The following is a 20299-nucleotide window of genomic DNA, read 5'->3' on the forward strand; positions in this document are numbered from 1 at the left end:
TAAGCTATAAAGCTGTTTCCCAGGTATAAGCTGTGTGTTTACAGGAAAAAAATAAAATAAAATGCAATTAACTGCAACTGTATTCTGTTTTATTCGTATTCTTCGTGAAAATATGTTCTGCAAGATTCCATAATAAGCTTTGTTCGGGATGTTAAACTACTTTAGGAGCCCAAAGGACTGCCATGGTGAAAACATTTGAAATCTCCTTGTGAAATTTGCTACAGTACGTATGGGTCAGTGTTTTGATTGCAGAAGAGTTAGACAAAGGATTACTAACACATAATAAAACACAACTCCAGGTGTGTTTTTGATGAGGATATGACAATGCAAAATGGTTAAAATCTCTAAAAAGTCTATGTTGAATGATAAAGACCCTTTGTTAATAATTTACTTGGGAAAAAATGGGCAAAACTAAAATATAAGTACATAAACCGATTAATCGTAAAAATAATCGTCCGATTAATCGATTATCAAAATAATCGTTAGTTGCAGCCCTAATAAATTGTAATAAATTTTCACAGTGATTTTTTTCCATAGATTTTCACTGCTTTTCAGTAAAATATTAAAACCCTAAATTTTTATTAAAAATAAATAAATACAACTCCTATTTTGTCTAGAATGCTAAACATCAAACATGTTCTACAAGGGGTATATGCAACTTTATAAGATCAGTTGCAAGAGACTATATATAAAATGATTATAAAATGTTCCATCAATCAAATCTCAAGACACAAAAAAACTTAGTCTGAATGACACTGAGGGCCCTATTTTAACGATCTGAAACGCAAGTGTCAAGCGCAAAGCGCAAGTAACTTTGTGGGCGGGTCTCGGCGCTGTTGCTATTTTCCCGGCGGGATAAATGACTCTTGCGCCAGGCGCAAATCTAAAATGGGTTGGTCTGAAGTAGCTTCATTATTCATAGGTGTGGTTTGGGCGTAACGTGAAATAAACCAATCAGAGCGTCATCTCACATTCCCTTTAAGAGCAGAGGCGCTTTTTCCATAGCGGATTGCTATTGTAACGGCGGATTTGCCAGGCGCGCGCCAGGAGCGGTTCACAGCCGAGGAGAGCAACGCTCTCGTCACGGCCGTAAAAGAGAGAAGTTACATTGAAATGGAGAAACCCACCCAAATTAACTTCGGTTAAACAGGCGTATGATAATTTGGGTAAATGTGTAAGCTAGATGTATGCTTTTATAATAAATTGTCTATCTAATTATCTATCTATCTATCTATCTATCTATCTATCTATCTATCTATCTATCTATCTATCTATCTATCTATCTATCTATCGTAATAATGCATGATTTGCAAAAATGAAAACTGCTGCTTCTGTGTAGATGAGAGAATCAAAGTGTATGCTCGTTGTGCACACGCTACATTGATTATGGCTAAGCATGCGCCCTTAAAATAGCATATGAATAACATGCGCAACGCGCCATTGACTTTAAACTATTTTTTCCTGGTTAGTGGCGCAATTGTTTTCTAAACCTGCAAAATAGCATGAAGGAACGTTTGCGCCGGAACACGCCTCCTCTTTGCGCTGATCCGCCCCCGGGAGCGCAAGTCTATTTCTTAGTTAACCGACGTGCTTCTGTGGAGGGAAAAGTCCGCTTTGCGCGGGTGCAAAATAGGAATGATACATGCGTCGGTGTACAAAGTCACTTGCGCTGGGTGCAAGATAGGGCCCAAAGTGTGCAGTGACATTTAAGCTATGTTTACACTAGTGCGTTTTCGTTTTAAAACGCACACCTTTTGCTAAGGTTACGCCTTGCATCCATACTACTCCGGAGTTTTCAACTCTCGAAAACTGAGACTGTTGGAAACGCTGCAAAGCCCATTTTAGTTTGAGAACTCCAGGGTTGGATTTCCATGTAGACGGACCAAAACCGAGACTTTTGAAAACGAAGGAGTGGATGCCCAAATTGGGTCTTATGGATCATTGCATATCTTTCTCTGATTCATCAAGCCCCTTTCATATGACCATTACACTAACGAAAGACAACAATAACATACCAGCCTCGACGACCGTGTAAACAATAACATGGAGACGGAACTGCAAGCTTTGCTGACTTTGTTGTCCTTTTTAGCAGCCATTGTGCGGTTAAACTCTGCATTTTATACTGCAGATGCCTACATGTGCAAGAGGTAAGCTATCATTAGAGCAATCGGCAACAAATCCAAATCTCCAAATTTACACTTGTACACGCATACCCAGTGTGCATGAACGTTCATGTGACATGCGTTTTTGGTCGTGTAGTGTGGACAGAAATCTTTTCTGAAACGCAGTGGAAACACCAGTACGGACGAGGATCATTTAAAAATGTTTTAAATGCCGTGTTAAAACGAAAACGCACTAGTGTGGACATAGCTTTAATCTGCTGAATTCAAAGTCTTTCTGTCCATTGTAGCCAAACATCACCATGGAAACCTTGCTCATAATTAAGGTTGCACATGGTTGCGACTGAATCAAAACAGGATGACAAAAAGTGAAATATTCGAAAGGAGGCCAAATTATAACTGAGAGTTTTCCCACTTTAATCAAAAACATCAAACACCCCATGAGCTGGGATATTAACATCTGGACACATGAGGCTGGAGTGTGCAGTGATGACAAAATCAATTACATTAAACATGGGAGGACTGATAAGAGTCAGAGAAGACTCATAAACCACACAATAATGTTTGATTACCATACTCATATACAATGGTACATCAGTCCAAACAGAAAAAAAAAATTGATAACATAAAAGAGGAAGAGTCACTTACAGTCCATAGGCAGAGTTTAAATCCAGGCTGGTGATTTGTTGTGGCGGCTCGCCATCAATCCATAATAACTGAACCACCAGCTCCGCCTGGTATCCAGGAGGCATTCGGATCATACGATCTTTAACCCTGAGAGGTAAGTATTCCAATTTAGTTTAATGTGGAATCTAATTTGATTGTTAAACTTTCATCAAACCTAATATGTTCTATATTGTATTGTCTAGTAAGTAAGTAAGCTAACAATGTCCCGTCAAGTCCTACATACAGTAGAAAAACATAAAATATTGTGATTTTTGTGTAGTCTAACTTGAGGCAAGGGATGCTGTCCCGCGCGCTGTCTGGCGTGTTGCTGCGGGGACTGGGGGGTTGTGGTTGGGGTGAGAGACCGCTGGGGTCTGAATAACATGGAGTGTTCTCTGTGTCCGACGGAGATATGACGTCCTCCATCTCACACTGCAGCCGCACCTCTAAGGACTTCAATGGAGTATTCACACACAATATAAAGTTAATCCATAGTATGCATTTAAAAAAAGAAGATATTTTGAAGAATATTTTAACTGATTTTGTCCATTCAATAAAAGTCAATTGGGTCCAGAGTTGTTTTGGACCCAATTGAGTTTAATTATTTGGACAAAATCAGTTGAGATATTCTTTAACATATATTATTCTGTATACAGAAAGACCATACAGAAAGGTTTGAAACAGCATGAGGGTGAGTAAATGTTGACAGAATACATTTTTGGAGTGAACTATCCCTTTAAAAGAACAGAAGTTTTCTCAACTCACCGTGATGGTGGTGTTGGCGTCATGTTTGCTGAAGCGGTACAGGATGACGTGGGCACCGATGCCGACTACACAAAAGATACGGCTCTGCGGGCACCAGCTGATCATCTGAACGGCGTAGGGGTCTTCCTCAACAAGCTCGCCGCCACGTCCCACGTCTCCACTCTTAGGGTTCTCAAATACCTTTGATGTCTTGAGCTTATACAACATCTGCAGTGTGACTGACAGAGATGGAGGTTATCACCTCATCACATCGTATTACATAATGAATGTGATGCACAGGGTGTTAAAACGGAAATAATGCCTTAAATGAAAATATTCTGTGTTTAGTCCAAGTTAAGCTTAATCGACAGCACCTAATGGTGGCATGATTACCACAAAGAATAGTGTCTCTACTTTTAGAGAGAGAAAAAAAAAAACCAAAAACGGTTTAAATCAAGACATTTAAGGCACATTCACACCATGGATGATAACTGTAATGATGATAACTATAATTATAAAGTTTTAATAATTGTTATCATTTTTTTTTAAAGTCCACACCACACTTCAACAATAACAACACAGAAGAATAATATCTTTGGAATCACATTCAGAATATTTTTTTTTCAGCTGATGACAGCCAATCAGAGCTTGTACATTTAAAGCAGAAGACGACATATCCGCAGCACGCACTTATAACAAACAGAACGTTATTGTTCATTGGTGTGAATGCTAATAAAGTTATTTTTATACTTATCTTTATAGCTATCATTCTTGGTGTGAACAGGCCTTAACAAAGGAAGTGAATGGAGTCAATCTGTTAACAATAAAATAGTAAAATTTTTCAACAGTGTAGCCACAAGACGTAAACAGTATCTGTATTAAAAAATTACACATTAAACTTGTCTGTGTAAAATTATATTCAGCTTTGTTGCCTTGCAAACAGAACACCACCCTCTAACCTTAGTTTGATTGTAAAATTATGATTTAAAAAGCTTCATGGCTTAAATAGCAGACTAAAGTTAACACAATCATTAATGAAAGTTCTTTTATAAAATTATAAATGTATTATTTCTGTACAAATCCTCCAAAATTGTCCTCAATTGTGCATCACTGTAACCTCAATATATTTTTTTAATAGTAAACAATGGATAATCAAATGTGGTAATCAACATTATGCCAAAAATGATGTCAAATGAGCTTAACTTGTATTGAACCTGGAATACTCTTTTAACATATAGGTGTGGTATTTGAATGTCCATTTTGGTCATATTGGGTTTGAATTGTAAAGAATGAAATGAAAAATGAGGAATCATATGGCAGAGGTAAGAAAGCATGAGACGGAACAGCATGAGGCTGAAGGGGGGGACAAGCTCTTCAAAGCGAAGACACTTACTCGCTGTGGCATCCCAAAACTTTATCGATCCGTCTGCATGTCTGTGGGGGACAGCAAAGAGGAAGGACAAAGAGTGATCGTATGAGCGAATGAGTGTATGTGTTAAACCGCTTAAGAGGAAGCAGGCAATGACAGCTATGGAAACAGGAGGGAAAAAGAGGCAGAGAGAACAACAGGCAGGGTCAATAGCACTATTGAATTAAAGCGGAGAAGTGCGATACATTTACCAATGAGAGCCAAGCAGGAGGCACATTTAGACATCACTGACTTCAAGTGAAAACAAACGCAATCAATGCATGCTTCAGAAGTACAAAAACAAAATCAATCCAGAGTTTTCAAGCAAATAAAAATTCTATAAATGACCTCCATGTGTGGGTGGAAAGTTTCACTTTTTGAGACAGGGGTGTCAAACTATTTTGAAGAGTCACCTTGTGTGGGCCGATTTGTTCATTTGTTATACCTGCACAACAAACCTTCTGAAACTACTAAAGATAAAGATTATGCTTTCAAAAAAATAAAAAATTCAGCTGCAAGAAAAGGGAGCACATAGATTTAACTACTTTCATTAAATTGCATAAATAAAGCTATTCAATATTTAAATATGAAATGATTTATATTTTTAACGTTTTAATTAATTAAGAAGCCTTTAGATTGTTATGAAATCATAACTTCAGTTGACGTGGTGGAAATGGTACTGATATTCATGACAAAAAAATCCTCTTGTGATAACTACTGAGAGTGTGAAAAGTGAGTTTTCAGAGAGTTTATTTTCTACAAGTCCACAGAGTCAAAGGTGCCAATATTTGAAGAAACACCCATTAATGCATTATATCTAAAATCATTTAGTGGAGACTTGGAAGCAAGTGTGACATTCAGTTTTTATTCCCAATATGTTTCCTTCTACCTGTCAATACCGCTGTGAGCGGCAATGTGACGCGCGCACACACACACACACACACACACACACACACACACACACACACACACACACACACACACACACACACACACACACACACACACACACACACACACAAAAGTGAGAACATGAAGCGTGTTGCTCTGGGACAGTTGTCACCCACATATTAAGTTTGAGATAAAAAAACACAAATTTGATGTTCATGTTAAAGGTACACTATGTAACGTTTGGCCCTCTAGCAGTTAAAAAACAAAACTGCATGCGTTTAGCGGGAAGAACATTTATTTGTGCTCTGGCCCTGCGTGACTGCTTTATAAGAAGCAGGATAACCATATGCATCCGCATTCACTACTATGCTTAATAGATATAACCAATTTAGATGGAAAGGATCTCAAGCTGACTAGCTGAAGACGTTACTGTAGTTATACCCATTAATAGACATGGCACTACATATGGCAATTTAGCCTATGTTTTCAATAAAATGCATTAATCACCTGTTGAGTAATAAAAATGCCATCTCCACGTCACTTTTAAAACATTTCAAATCCCTTATAGTCCTCACCATCTCCGAAAAGCCAAGCAAAGCTAATGTTGATTCTTGTTTTATTACGAGCTCTGTCACATTCTCTTTTTGCCAGCAGACTCTCCTCTTTTTTTAAAATGGGTGATTCCCCATAGGTTTGAGATATAGCATGCCCCATGTCAACCATGGAGCAACATTTCACTATTTACGGATATGACGGGACACGAACAGGTGAGTAACATGTATATTGAATTTCCGATGAAAACCATCCCAGCCGGTCTAAAATCGAAACCTTATAATAGGCTTACCATAGTGAATCAGGGTAAGACAAAAACACGTTTTGTAAGAAGGACTGATGATGTATTGACTAGTTATTTACTTTTTGTAAATTCTGAAAAAAGTTATATAATGTACCTTTAAATGCTACAAATTGCTGTCTATTTTTTTATTCCAATGCCTAAGTTTCAAATTTATGTAAAACACTTTTTTATCAGAAATGATTCTTTGGTAAATTAATGCACAGATCGAGTTAACAACTCAAAACATAATTTTTTTATTTTTTTATTTTTTTTTGTCAAATAAAGACTAAATCATTATGGTTCCCTTTCGAGGGAACTCACGCTGCGTCGAGAATCGACACATTGGGGAACGCCTTCAGCGTGACACGTCTGAAGCCTGTATGGAACTAGTCCAATCTTGATTGGTGTTGCGTGATTACGTCACCCGTGACGTCGAGCGGAAGCTATAAAAAGGACACCGGAACATAACAGCGTCAGCTTTCTGTTCTTCAGCAAGCGTTATATGTGACTGTGTGTCTTATTTGGTGTTGTTTGTTCGGTAAAGGTATAGTGATGGAGAAAGAGAAGCAGTTCAGACAGTGTGCGTCCCCTTGCCCGCGTTATTTGAGCGAGGGTGACACACACGTGCTCTGTGTTGTTTGTCTTGGAGTGGAGCATGCACGGGCAGCGCTCGAGGGCGCTGTCTGTGCAAACTGTGATCTAATGCCCCTTAGAACGCTCCGCTCCCGCCTCGGTCTGTTCTATGAATCAGGCCAGGCACGCGCTCCCCATGGATCAGGTCCCGCGTCTGTCGAGGCAGCGCGGCGCTTGCATTCATGGGGATCGCAAAAGGATCTGGCTGATAATGTTGAGACGGCCTCGGCCCTTTCCCAACATTCATCGGCCAGTTCTCGCGGTCCCGCTCGCGAGGTGGAAGCCCGCCCAGCGGCTTCTTCCGCCCGCGAAGAGGACCCGATGTTCGAACTGTCTGGCTCTGAGGGGTCAGATAGTTTGAACATCGAGGCAGGAGAATGTGAAGCTCCATCAACACATTCCCCTGCCTTTGAGGAGCTGCTGGAGGTTGTGACCCGGGCTGTGGGTAAATTAAATATCGAATGGCCCCCAGATAAGCAGGAAGCGACGAAAAAAAGTATGCTTGATGAGCGCTTCCTGCAAGCCCAGCCACAACCTTCGCGCCGGAATCTCCCGTTTTTTCCCGATCTCCACACCGAGGTGTCGAGATCGTGGAATAAGCCCTTCTCTTCTCGACTCTCCAGCCCCAATGTGCATATATATTCTAGCATAATGGGGTCGAAAGAGAAGGGCTATGGGACGATGCCTCGGGTTGAAGAGAATTTTGCATCTCATCTCCCGCCCGATGCTGCATCGTCCCTGAGAGCTCCGGCGCTTCCCTCCAAGCCCTGCCGTACCACTTCGGCGCTTGTTGGGAAAGCATATATGGCGGCAGGTCGGGCTGGTGCATGCCTGCACACTATGGGGCTTCTGCAGGCGTACCAGGCCGACCTCCTCAAAGAGGTGGACGACAGCGGGGAGGTCGCGTTCGACGACATTCGGGAAATGCGTCGAGCGGTCGACCTGTCTCTCCGTGCTACCAAAGAGACGGCCTGCGCCATTGGCCGCTCTATGGCAGCACTGGTAGCCACGGAGAGACACCTGTGGCTGAATCTGTCGGGCATCGGGGAGAAGGACAGGGCTTTCCTCCTCGATGCCCCGATTTCGTCTTCTGGCCTCTTCGGCGACGCAGTCAACACTGTCGTCGAGAGGTTTCAGGAGACGAAACGACAGTCAGCCGCACTGAAACATCTCATCCCCCGCCGTCGTTCCAAGTCTCATGGGTCTGCTGCCAGGGGGCAGTCCCATGAGGCAGCCGCCAGCTCCTCACACCTGCAGCAGCAGAAGGAGAGTGTTGCTTCTCGTGCCCCCCCGAAAAAGACCTGGGGCCGAGGGCAACACTCTCAGCCGAAGTCGTCTGGACCTAGGACAGATCTGAGGACTGTCTTTCAGGCGAGGAAGGCTTCGGCTAAGGGGCCCTGACGCGTTGCGCAGGCCTCTGAGGGTCGTCCCCCCCGTGATCGAGCAACAACATCAAACTCCTTCACGGAGCCCTCAGGAAATCGATGTGTGCTTCCCGCCGCTACGTGCGTTTCGGGACACATCGGTTTTCGATGAACGCAAATCGCAGTGTCCGCCCGAAAACGTTGCGGCCCTGTCGATTGCGTTCCCTCTCACGAGGCCTGCAATAAAATTACGTCAGTTAGTTCCTGCCAATCAAATGCTTCAGGCCACCGATATTTCAATTACAACACCCGAGGTCAGTCTCGAGAGACTGATCCCCCTAGTAGATTATCTAGACACCTGGAAGGGTCTTCGAAATATATCTCAGTGGGTCCTGCGCACAGTGGAAAAGGGGTACAGAATTCAGTTTGAATATCGTCCGCCAAGATTCAGTGGGGTGGTTCACACACTGGTCAGTCCACAGCAGGGTCAGGTTATGGAGCAAGAGGTTCAGTCCCTCTTAGCAAAGGAGGCCATAGAGCAAGTTCCTCCTCAGGAAAGGGAAGCCGGGTTCTACAGTCGGTATTTCATAGTTCCCAAAAAGGATGGGGGGTTAATAGATCTAAGGGTATTGAACCGGTCTCTGAGGAGATACAGGTTCAAAATGTTGACTATACCTCTTATCGTGAGTCAGATCAGGTCCGAGGACTGGTTTGTCACAATAGATCTGAAAGATGCTTACTTCCATATTTCCATCCTTCCCCAACACAGGAAGTTCCTAAGATTCGCTTTCGGGGGAAAGGCGTATCAGAACAGGGTTCTTCCATTCGGCCTAGCACTGTCTCCTTGCACCTTCACGAAATGCATGGATGCGGCCCTTGCTCCTCTGAGACTTCAAGGCATTCGCATCCTCAATTATATCGACGACTGGCTCATTTTGGCACAGTCGGTAGAGATGGCGGTTCAACATCGAGATGTGTCGGATGAGCAAGCTAAATTACATCTACTATGCCCGATCCGAGCCCTGGAAATCTATGTTCAAAGGACTTCGGGCTGGAGGAAATCGGATCAACTACTTGTGTGCTTTGGGTCCCCAAAAAAGGGGTCACCTGCTTCAAAACAAACTATTAGCAGATGGATAGTGGAAACAATTTCTTCAGCTTACGAGGTGCGCGGTTTGCCTTCACCTCTAGCGTTAAAAGCCCACTCCACTAGAGGAGTGGCTTCCTCTAAGGCTCTGCTAGCAGGAGTTTCCCTCCAAGAGGTCTGTGATGCTGCAGGCTGGGCTTCCCCTCCAACTTTTATAAAACACTACAGTTTGGATCTGCCCTCTACACCGGGTTCACGGGTTCTCTCGTCTTGAGTATGCCAGATTGCTTCATACCAGGGCGTATTCTCTCAGTGTGGCGCAGTGGGCATTTCGTTCCCTAATGTGTCGATTCTCGATGCAGCGCGAGTTCCCTCGAAAGGGAACGTCTCGGGTTACGACTGTAACCCTCGTTCCCTGAGAAGGGAACGAGACGCTGCGTCCCTCGGCCACACTTTTCGCGCTCCTGAGAACGACTTGCTTCGACCAATTGAAAGCTGACGCTGTTATGTTCCGGTGTCCTTTTTATAGCTTCCGCTCACCGTCACATGCGACGTAATCACGCAACACCAATCAAGATTGGACTAGTTCCATACAGGCTTCAGACGCGTCACGCTGAAGGCGTTCCCCAATGTGTCGATTCTCGATGCAGCGTCTCAGTCGTAACCCGAGACGTTTCCAATGATTTTATGCAAAAATATTTCAAAAGTAGCATATAAAGCATACTGCTCAAATAGCTTCAGAATGTTTAGCTGTAATGCTAAAACTGACATGTTTTGTAAAATCAATTTGTAATCTACACTACCGTTCAAAAGTTTGGGGTCAATAAGGAGATTTTTTTAAGAAATATATATTTTTCAGCACAAATATATAAAATTGATCAAAAGTGGAAGTAAAGATATTTACATTGTTGTAATATATATATATAAATTAATGCTATTCTTTTGAACTTTCTATTCATGCCACAATCCTGAAAAAATTATAATAATTTGATCAAATAAATGCCACCTAGGTGACCTAAAGAGACTTCTTTAAAAAACATTAAACATTTTACTGACCCCAAACTTAAACTGTAGCTTATTCTAAGGTGTAAGCATGCAATACCAGAAATAAGCAATAAAATAATACTTAATATGATACATGATACTGACATTTAGCCTTGTTTCTGAGCTTTCAGCCACAGATGCATGTTGAAAACATAAAGCACACACAAATTCACTTACCCTGTAACAATAATCTCTGGATACGTCTGCGAACCGACCGTCCATGTGCCACCACTGACCGGCCACTCCTGAAAAAAAAAATAGATGATGTTACAATGGAAATCGAGAAACTCAAAAAAACATTGTAAATTAGCTTAGCACTTTGACAAACCTTGTGACTATAGCCGGTCTTTTTGTGTTTGGCTCCTATGGAGTAAAGCACGGGTATGATGTCGGGGGGACAGTCGGCAAAATAAGCAGTGCACGTGACTGGAGACTCATGGACGTCCATGGGGTATGGGTTCTCAAAGATAGGAAAACTAAAGGAGAGAGAGATTTATAAATGAACAACAGGTATTTATTAAACAGAAGATTTCTCTGAAGTCTGATTGGAATATATCACATTCAAAATTTCATAAAATAGCCTACAGTATATCCATATACGCATCTGTGCCCGCACATTAACTGACTGACTTCTGTATTAATGTGCATTACGTTGCTACAGGCAAGCATAAACAGAATACATCAGGGTCTCCAACCTTAAGTGACAGCTACCTGAAGTGGATCAAAATGATCTGCCGGGCTACAAATTTGAAATACATAAGAATGAGTGTTACCATGATAAAAGAAACTGAGGCTATTTATAGAAAGTGCCCTGTGGGCGACTCTATGTGGGCTACCAGGTACTGACTCCCACGAGTACTATATTGATGCCACTGAACTACATTTATGCAACTGAACTATATTACTCAAAAAAGAATTATAAATTAAGAATATATTATTATTAATATGACAGGTTGTCCTGCCCTCACGCCAGTAAATATGTCATTAGAGAAGAGATGTCGCTGCAACAGGATGGAAAGTTAGTTTGATTAAAGATTACAAGGGCACATTATTATTATATATATATAACAAAAAATATACATTTATTTAAGGCTACTTTAATGGAATATATGGATGGCTGTCTGATTCTGAGAAGGTTTGAATGCAGCAGTTTGTTTGTTCCTGCACTGCGTCTTTGTGAAGAAATGGCCTTAAAGCAAAGAAAACATTTGATGTCAAACTGCCAAAGTCTCTAAAAGAGACAAACGGCCAGTCAGTGTGTGTCTGTGTATGAGTGTTAGGCTGACCTTGGCTCTTGTTCTGAATAATGACTAATTTGATGGATGTTTATGAGTGACAACTCCATTATATTTACCCTTAACAGATAAACACACATCCACACAAACTCAGATTTAAACCCTTTTTCACAAACCATCTTTAAAATAACACACACACACACACACACACACACACACACACACACACACACACACACACACACACACACACACACACACACACACACACACACACACACAATATTTATTGAGTGTTGAGCGATGTTGCCTCTGGTGGAAGTACTAGTGTGAGGTGTTGTTGGAGTACATCACATTGAGTTACATCATTCAGACACACACACATGGCAGGAAGTGTGTGAGTATGATAGTGGAAAGAGAAAGATGAGATTGCTCACTTGCTCTGGGTTAAATCGACCACAACGAAATCTTTCTCCAGCAGAACCACCACCGCATACGGCTCCTGGACCTCTGACAACACAAACACATCTCAACAAATCACCATCTATGAATTCTAGACAATGACAGCACAAGAATAGATTCAATACTCTAGATTTATGGATATTACTTAATTTATAGGAGAAGTAATGTAGTACAAGACTGGACCCCATTGACTTTCATTGAATGAAAAAGACAAAAAAAAAAAAGATTTATTTTTATTTTTATTAATTATATTATAAATATTTATTTTCCACAGAAGTCAGTCATACAGGTTTTCATTATAAATGACAGAATTGGAATTTTCTGGTTGAAATATCCCTGTAATATGATGATAGAACTTCAAATTTCACTTTAAAATTCATTATTTTTGCAATTTTATTTATTCTGGTGGTGTAGAAATTACACACTTCAGCTTTAATCTTTGTGAGGGAAAACTAGTGACAAGATGACATCTTGTTGTGTATTTGTGTGTAACAATTAAGCTCTGGAGACACAGTGGAATCCTAATGATACATGATTCTCATGTTCTCTTTTATAAAAACTGTAAAGGTCATGAAGATGTATTATGTACAATGTACAATGTATAATGTATAATGTGTGTTGGTTAGAGTGAACGAACAAGCAGAGAGTAGCAGGGAGACAAGCAGGGAGAAAAGAAGATAAAAATGGGTAACAATTGAAATCACTTCACATTTGGTGGATGCTTGCTGTTTCTTTTCTGTTGTATTCTGGGTAACAAATTCTGTGCATGTGTGTACATGTACTTGACAGGGCTTTGCCTGCCAGAGAGAGAGACTGATATAGCGACTCTGTCTTTCCCCTTGACTGAACAGAGCCAAAGATGTCACTCCTCAAACCATTTAGAATCAATTCTTCTGTAGCATTTCACCTTACTGATGTCAGATTTGCAAACGAGTCATATGGAATCGATTTACAATGCATTTACACTACTGTTCAAAAGTGTCTCTTATACTCACCAAGTATTTGAATAGAAAATACAATAAAAACAGAAATATCATTACAATTTAAATAGCCTGTTGTCTATTTCAATATATTTCAAAATGAATTTTTTTAATGTATTCCTGTAATCACAAAGCTGAAATGTCAGCAGTCATTACTCCAGTATTGAGTGTCACATGATCCTTTAAAAATCCTTCTATTCAGATCTGCCGTTCAATAAACATTTCTTAATATTTTTGTGAAAACCATGATACTTTTTTTAGGATTATTTGATGAATATGACATTCAAAAGAAAAGCATTTATTTGATAATTTTATTGATTTATTATAGACATATTTTAGTATAGGCTTTCGTAACATTATACACTACCGTTTAAAAGTGTGGGGTCAGTAGGATTGTTTTGAAAGAAATTAAAGAAATGAATACTTTCATTTAGCAAGGATGTATTAAATTGATCAAGAGTGACAGTAAAGTCATTTATAATGTTATAAAAATATGTCTATAATAAATCAATAAAATTATCAAATAAATGCTTTTCTTTTGAATGTCATACTCATCAAATAATCCTAAAAAAAGTATCACGGTTTTCACAAAAATAATCATAATTTGTGTTTTCATGTTTCTTGAGCAGCAAATCTGAATAGAATGATTTCTAAAGGATCATGTGACACTGAAGACTGGAGTAATGATGCTGGAAATTCAGCTTTAATCACAGGAATAAATTACATTTTACAAAATATTCACATAGTAAACAGCTATTTTAATTTGTAATAATATTTCACAATATTACTGTTTTTACTATATTTTGGATCAAGTAAATGCAGCCTTGGTGAGCAGAAGAGACTTCTTTCTAAAACATAAAAACATCTTCACCAAACTAAAACTTTTGAACGGTAGAGTAGTCATACACTAATAAAGATATATATATATCAAATTCATAATGCAGTTAGAGCGGAAATGAACGCTTCGTCGGGACAGCACGGAGAAGAGCAATTACTCAACATTTTAAGATGAAGAGGCGCTCTTTTGGTTTTCAACTGCGATAACTAATGTGCTCACTCACAGAATCAGACACTGCTGCTTTTTTATATAATTAATTTCCCGGTATGAACTATGACCACTTGGTTCATTGGTCCGTTGGGTCGGATTCAGAGTTCATTTTCAATCGGACAGAGACCACCTCATTCAGGCGATCTCTAAGTGATTGTTCTGGTACAGATCCGAGCGCGATTGCCAAGTTCATATATGCATAAACGAACCGAACTAAAGGAGAAAATGCATCAGGTTTAGAAACAAACGTTTCAAACGAGCCAGGTGTAAAAACATAGTTTTCGTAGATAACGAAAAATAGTTGAGGTGATGATATCAAACTGGAACAAATGCAAACAATTTGATGAAATACAACTAAAACGTAATAATAGCTAAAACAGTTCAATTAATAGTATTTAAATAAATACATATTTCAAAATAAGAAAGATTTAAAAAGTAGAAGAACAGGAACTCTGCTGTGTGATGATACAAACTACTGTGTGAATCAGATGTTTGAACTGATTTATTAGAAACGGTCAGAATGAATCAATTGATTCACTTAAATGAACCTCCTCTCCACTCTCTTTTAACAACAATGGATTAGGTCTACAATGAGACAAAGAACAAAAACTTAAGTTTAGTCAGTCCAATTAAATGTTCCCCCAAGAACAAGACAACTGATATGGAAGACAGGAGACTGAAGCGCTCAGCATACTCACCGTTGATATAGGGAGTGTCACAGAGCACCATGAAGTCCACTATTGGATAGTCCATCTCTAACACTGTGATGGCTTTGCCATGCATGATGGTTAGGGTGGGTCTCCGTCCTGCCTTATCATACGAAAGACCTCCGGAAAAGACTACAAAGGCTTCACTACTGGAAGACAGAAAAATTTAAAAGTGTAAATGGAAAACCTAATTTTGTCTGTCTGAAATTATTTATTCATCATGTCAAGACCCATACTGTAGCTTCTATCTTATTGGAAGGAGACTTTCATGCCACACAAAACAACCTTGCTTTGACTTCGAAGGTCCTCTCAATACGTTGCATTGTTTCAATTTAAAGTCTTATTCACAACCCTGAAATATTTTCAGTCTCTATGCAAAATAGGAAGAAACAAAAGGGGGAAAACAACATTACAGCCAAACTAATTTAAAATATCATTAAAACTGAGGCGGCCACTTATGACCACTTCTTTGAACAGACGGGGGAAAAAACAAACAATCAAAGATGGAAGTTTCTTCAAATTATGTTTTGCATCTCCCGAGGAAAACAGGCGTTTATAAAAACAGGCAGTAAACTTGAATTGTTTTCTGACAAGATAAAACAGCAGTAATGGTTCTTGAGTGGCACATCTATCGCAAGCAAATAGCAGGATTAAATGAATCCAAAACACTCAAGACTGCATTTCCCATAATTCATTAGCTGTGTTTTGTGTTGCATTCCATTTATCCTCGGAGAAGGGAAATTCCTGGTCCCCGTAGGAACTTTTAACTGGAACGCCCCTCTCAAGCCAGAGTTGAGACTGGGAAACTCTGGGGAACCACAACAACCCCGACTTCAGAATCCAATATGACTGCTTAGCACAATCAACCATAGTGAAACAGTAGTAACATATTGTTTTCCGACCTGTCTACTGTCATTCCAGGCCCGGACATCCCTCTTTCGAGGTAAATGGAATGAACAATTAGTCTCAGAGTGGAACCGTCAGGGCCTACAGAGGGTCTAAACTATTGTAAATGATAACTTTTAAATGATAAAAAAACTTTTTTAATAAAAAGCCATCCATTCTAATGTTATTTCAGGAATTCATAAATTGACACTAAACATCTAAATCTTTTTGAGGAAATAAACCCTTCAAATCTGCCTATTCAGTTTGTGTTTTGTTGCGTAGACGTCCATTTTCTCCCTATTAGGATTTGTCCACCAAATGCTTTCAGTTCTGTGATTGGTGGTCCAGCTATGAAATTACAGAGGGCCAAACAATAGCAAATATGAGAGACTAACTGACCAAACATAGCGTCCCTCTAAATGGGTGGGGCTTGTTATCACTAACTTTATGACAAGTTCCGCCCGCTGTGGGGAACACAGTTGGGGGAAAAAAACACTGATAAAATAGCTAGCGCTATTCGCTATGGAAAATGCAAGTAATGTTAGTGAGTAGGACATCATTGCTAATTATTTTTTTCCCCAAATCATACGTTTATTACGGTCTGTTCCAAACATTTAATCGGTAAATGAGCCAGTCTAATGATATTATTTATTATCAACATTGCTTGTTTGTGGTGGTGGATTCCAAAATGCCACAATCACTGTTCACAGTCTATGACAGTCTGTTTCTTACCAACCCCACAAGAAGTGTCAGTCACTAATTTGCTTTGGTCTGAGTGCTGTCATGATACGGCTTACATTAAATGTGTTGGTTTTGTGTCATATGTTTTTCAGCCCGATCAGTTGTCACCATATTCCGCTAAACTGCACCCACACCGATTATGTAATGATGCAATTATTTGTAATGAGGATTTGCATTTTATTACATTGTTTTATTTTGGTAATAACTCTCAAACTCACTGTGCTGATTAATTGTTGCATTTCTTATCAAAGGTAACTTGTGCAGTACTATAGAAGAGGACACGGTAAGCTAGGGGTGAGGGGGCAAGGCTCAAGAGTCACAGTTTGCTACTGGTGTGACTTTTTTGTGTGTTCTCTTACCTGTTTCTGGAGGTTTTGTATTCGACCTTGAGAATGGGTTTACATGACTCTTTTCTACCGTCTCTCTGAGTCTTGCCTGAAAAAAAACAACAGACAAAATGTTCAGTTTTAAATGCATCACATTTTCACCTTTCTTACGTTTATGTCTAGAACTTTCTGATTAATAAAACACTTTTCCCAGTGCGAGTGTGTTCATCTTTATATAACCACTGAGCTCAAGGCCAGGACCCCAAACATAGCAGCAAAGATTGAGAGTGAATCACTTATTTCCTGTCAAATCAAACTTGCACACACAAATACACACTGCAAACCCACACACTGAATCATCCTCCATAATGAACACACCTGGTGAGGGGGTGTGTTTGCTGACTACGTCAGAGTCAGATTTCACTAATAGATGGTGAGTCATGGAAAATGGGTCTTTAACTGTCCCTGTGGGTTTACTTAGCTATGCTTTGGGATCAAAATGTGGCCCCAGAAGTGAGCCAAGCCTGACAAAATAAAAAAAAAAATGGGGGGAAAATTGAGGACATCCTTATTTGGGAAAAAAAAACATAAAACAAAGAATTTTTTTTTTTTTTACTGCTACGCGGCAAGGGGCATTGTAGTCTTTGACAAAAACACGATTTTTGTTTCAAAACATAGCTTTTTTTAATGAAACTTACCTACATTCAAGTGTTGATAAAAATAATGCATTAAGCTAAGATAAAAGGCAGAGGCTCTGTTCTTTCTTTTAATATATTGCATGTTCAGATATTCATACAACAAAATATTCTGGGGACCATGAAAGTTTTGTGAAAATGATCAAAAATGCTGGAAGTGGCTGGCGGGGAAAGAGTTAAATGTTACTTTGGGTGTGGGTTAAGGTTAGTATGTTGTAAATATAAATGGCTTTATATAAATGCAGTAAAAGTCAAGTCAAGTCACCTTTATTTATATTGCGCTTTATACAATACAGATTGTTTCAGAGAGGCTTCACAGTAATTATATGGTCTATGTAAGTCTATGGTATGTCCTCATTAGGTATATAGTATATAAAGGATGATACACAAGCAATATTTTTTTCTAACTAAAATATCACATATTACATTATAGCAAAAATGCAACTGAAACCATAATTGTGAATTGTAATCATTTTAAAAACCATAAAAATGATCATATGGTAATTGGAGGTCAATGCTTTTTTATTTTTCCAGGCCTAATCATTTCTTTAAAAAAAAAAAAAAAAAATTTATACAGAGCATGACTGTAATTTTTACATGTTTCAGCCTTGTTTCAGTAAAAATTCATAGATATGCACCTATCCTTAAATTTAATGAAGCTCATTAAAAGGTTAAAATGTTTAAAATAAACAATAGTGAACCAGCTTTGAATAAGATTATTATTAATATGTGGAAAAAAAACATGCTTCATGTGTGTACCAACCATGAGGGAAGGTGACTTGAAAAGGTTTGGCTGTGTTTCTCATATTCCACATGCTCAGACTGCCGTCCGAATGACTGCACATGAACTGCCGTCCCTCGTGATGCCAGCTTACAGAGTGAATGGCCTGACAGAGAGAATAGAGAAGCGAGCAGGATTGCATTAATAAACATTTACAATTATGCCCAGATTATAATACAACTCATTTATTTCATACTGTTAATTTGTGGCCTTTGTGAGAGGACAGGAAATAAGGACGAAAAGAAAAAGATGTGATCACAAATGATAAAAAAGGAGGTTTAAAAATAAACCTCTAAGAACTGCATAGTATGTGTGTGTGTATATATATAAGTGGAACAAGTTATATAATAATGTGAACAATTCTTCTTGAGCACCAAATGATTAGAATGATTTTTGAAGGATCATGTAGAAGACTGGAGTAATGATGCTGAAAATTCAGCTTTGCATCACAGGAATAAATTACATTTTAAAATATGTTAGGATAGAAAACAGTTATTTCAAGTTGTAATAATGTTTCACAATATTATGTTTTTACTGTATTTTTTGATCAAATCAGTGAACATAAGAGACTTCTGTCAAAATCCATAAAATAAAATAAATCTTACTGAGGGAAAAAGACAGAGAAGTAACAATAGAAAACAGTCAGAGAAGTGAAAAGAGGGAGAACGAAATGTGGGCATCCTCAATTTGGCTCCATAAATTAGAGAACTGAATACATGACTAATAGTTCCTGCTTGTGAAAGTCTCTCTCTCTCTCTCTGACCTTCATCCATCTAAGAGTCAATAATCCGATATCAGTAATTACTCCACCATCAAAGCACCCTGATCTCCACTCATCTACTCGCTAATGTCACACAGTAAATAATAAGTGAAATGATATTGGCGTCAGATTTATTTGATGTTAGTTGGGAGTGTGTATGAAAGGGGTTTCAAGTGTTTGAGGGTGATGTTTAGTATACTTTAAATGAATGAGAGGGAAAGAGATTTTTGTACCTTTCCAAATCTAATCCATTTCCTTTCAACATTAACTAACGTGTCCTTTTGTGTCTTTTGTCTCATTCCCAGTAACTCGCTTCTTTCCTCACTCCCTCGTTCAAAATGCTTTCTATTTAAAGTACATTTTTCCACACACGTGTGCATACCAGGCGGGCATCTAAAGCAGCAATTAGCAGACCCCTAGACATTTCCATTTACCCACTCTGACAAACGCTTGCCGAGCGACGGTGCCTGAGACTCCCTCCGCACAGGCAGCGCTGACAGATGATCAGAGGGTGCCGTCACCGAACTGAAACCCGCAGTAAAGGGCTGGAAGGAGAAAAGGGCGAGTTTTTGGAAGGTTTTGTGCGTGCCGCTGTGAGCCAAGGGGCGCTGTGATTGAAACATGTTTTGGAAGGATGAATGCGAGCAGCTGGCTGCAGGAGGCAGTTCCTGTTTCAGAAGGAAGATAAAGTTGTGTGCCAAGCAGTGATTATGCTAAACACATCCACATGGCACAAGGCGGGAAATTAAATCAGAAAAGTGACTTGTGCTCAGTGTTGTTGTAAATCAGCAACAATGTGGGGGAAAAAATGAGCAGATGAGCCAAGTGCTTTGTACCAAAAGTAAATTTACTTGGACAATGGAGAGCGAGAGAGACGTCATTTTTTA

The 20299-nt window shown here is 39.4% G+C and overlaps 1 protein-coding gene across 10 annotated transcripts in view; it reads right to left on the reverse strand.

The window, feature by feature from the left end:
• Positions 1 to 20299, reverse strand: part of stxbp5l (syntaxin binding protein 5L) — a 147649-nt gene that overhangs the window by 37753 nt on the left and 89597 nt on the right. For all 10 annotated transcript variants that reach the window (XM_082176359.1, XM_082176357.1, XM_082176356.1 and 7 more), the window contains exons 8-17: positions 18635 to 18758; positions 17210 to 17285; positions 15216 to 15373; positions 12465 to 12537; positions 11121 to 11268; positions 10970 to 11037; positions 4924 to 4964; positions 3552 to 3769; positions 3073 to 3239; positions 2769 to 2894 (exon numbers count right to left, since the gene is read on the reverse strand). In XM_082176359.1, the coding sequence (XP_082032485.1) occupies positions 2769 to 2894; positions 3073 to 3239; positions 3552 to 3769; positions 4924 to 4964; positions 10970 to 11037; positions 11121 to 11268; positions 12465 to 12537; positions 15216 to 15373; positions 17210 to 17285; positions 18635 to 18758 (1199 nt within the window). The remainder of the gene's footprint in view (positions 1 to 2768; positions 2895 to 3072; positions 3240 to 3551; positions 3770 to 4923; positions 4965 to 10969; positions 11038 to 11120; positions 11269 to 12464; positions 12538 to 15215; positions 15374 to 17209; positions 17286 to 18634; positions 18759 to 20299) is intronic.

Source organism: Leuciscus leuciscus, assembly GCF_965113295.1.
Source record: "Leuciscus leuciscus genome assembly, chromosome: 7".
Lineage (NCBI taxonomy): Eukaryota > Metazoa > Chordata > Actinopteri > Cypriniformes > Leuciscidae > Leuciscus > Leuciscus leuciscus.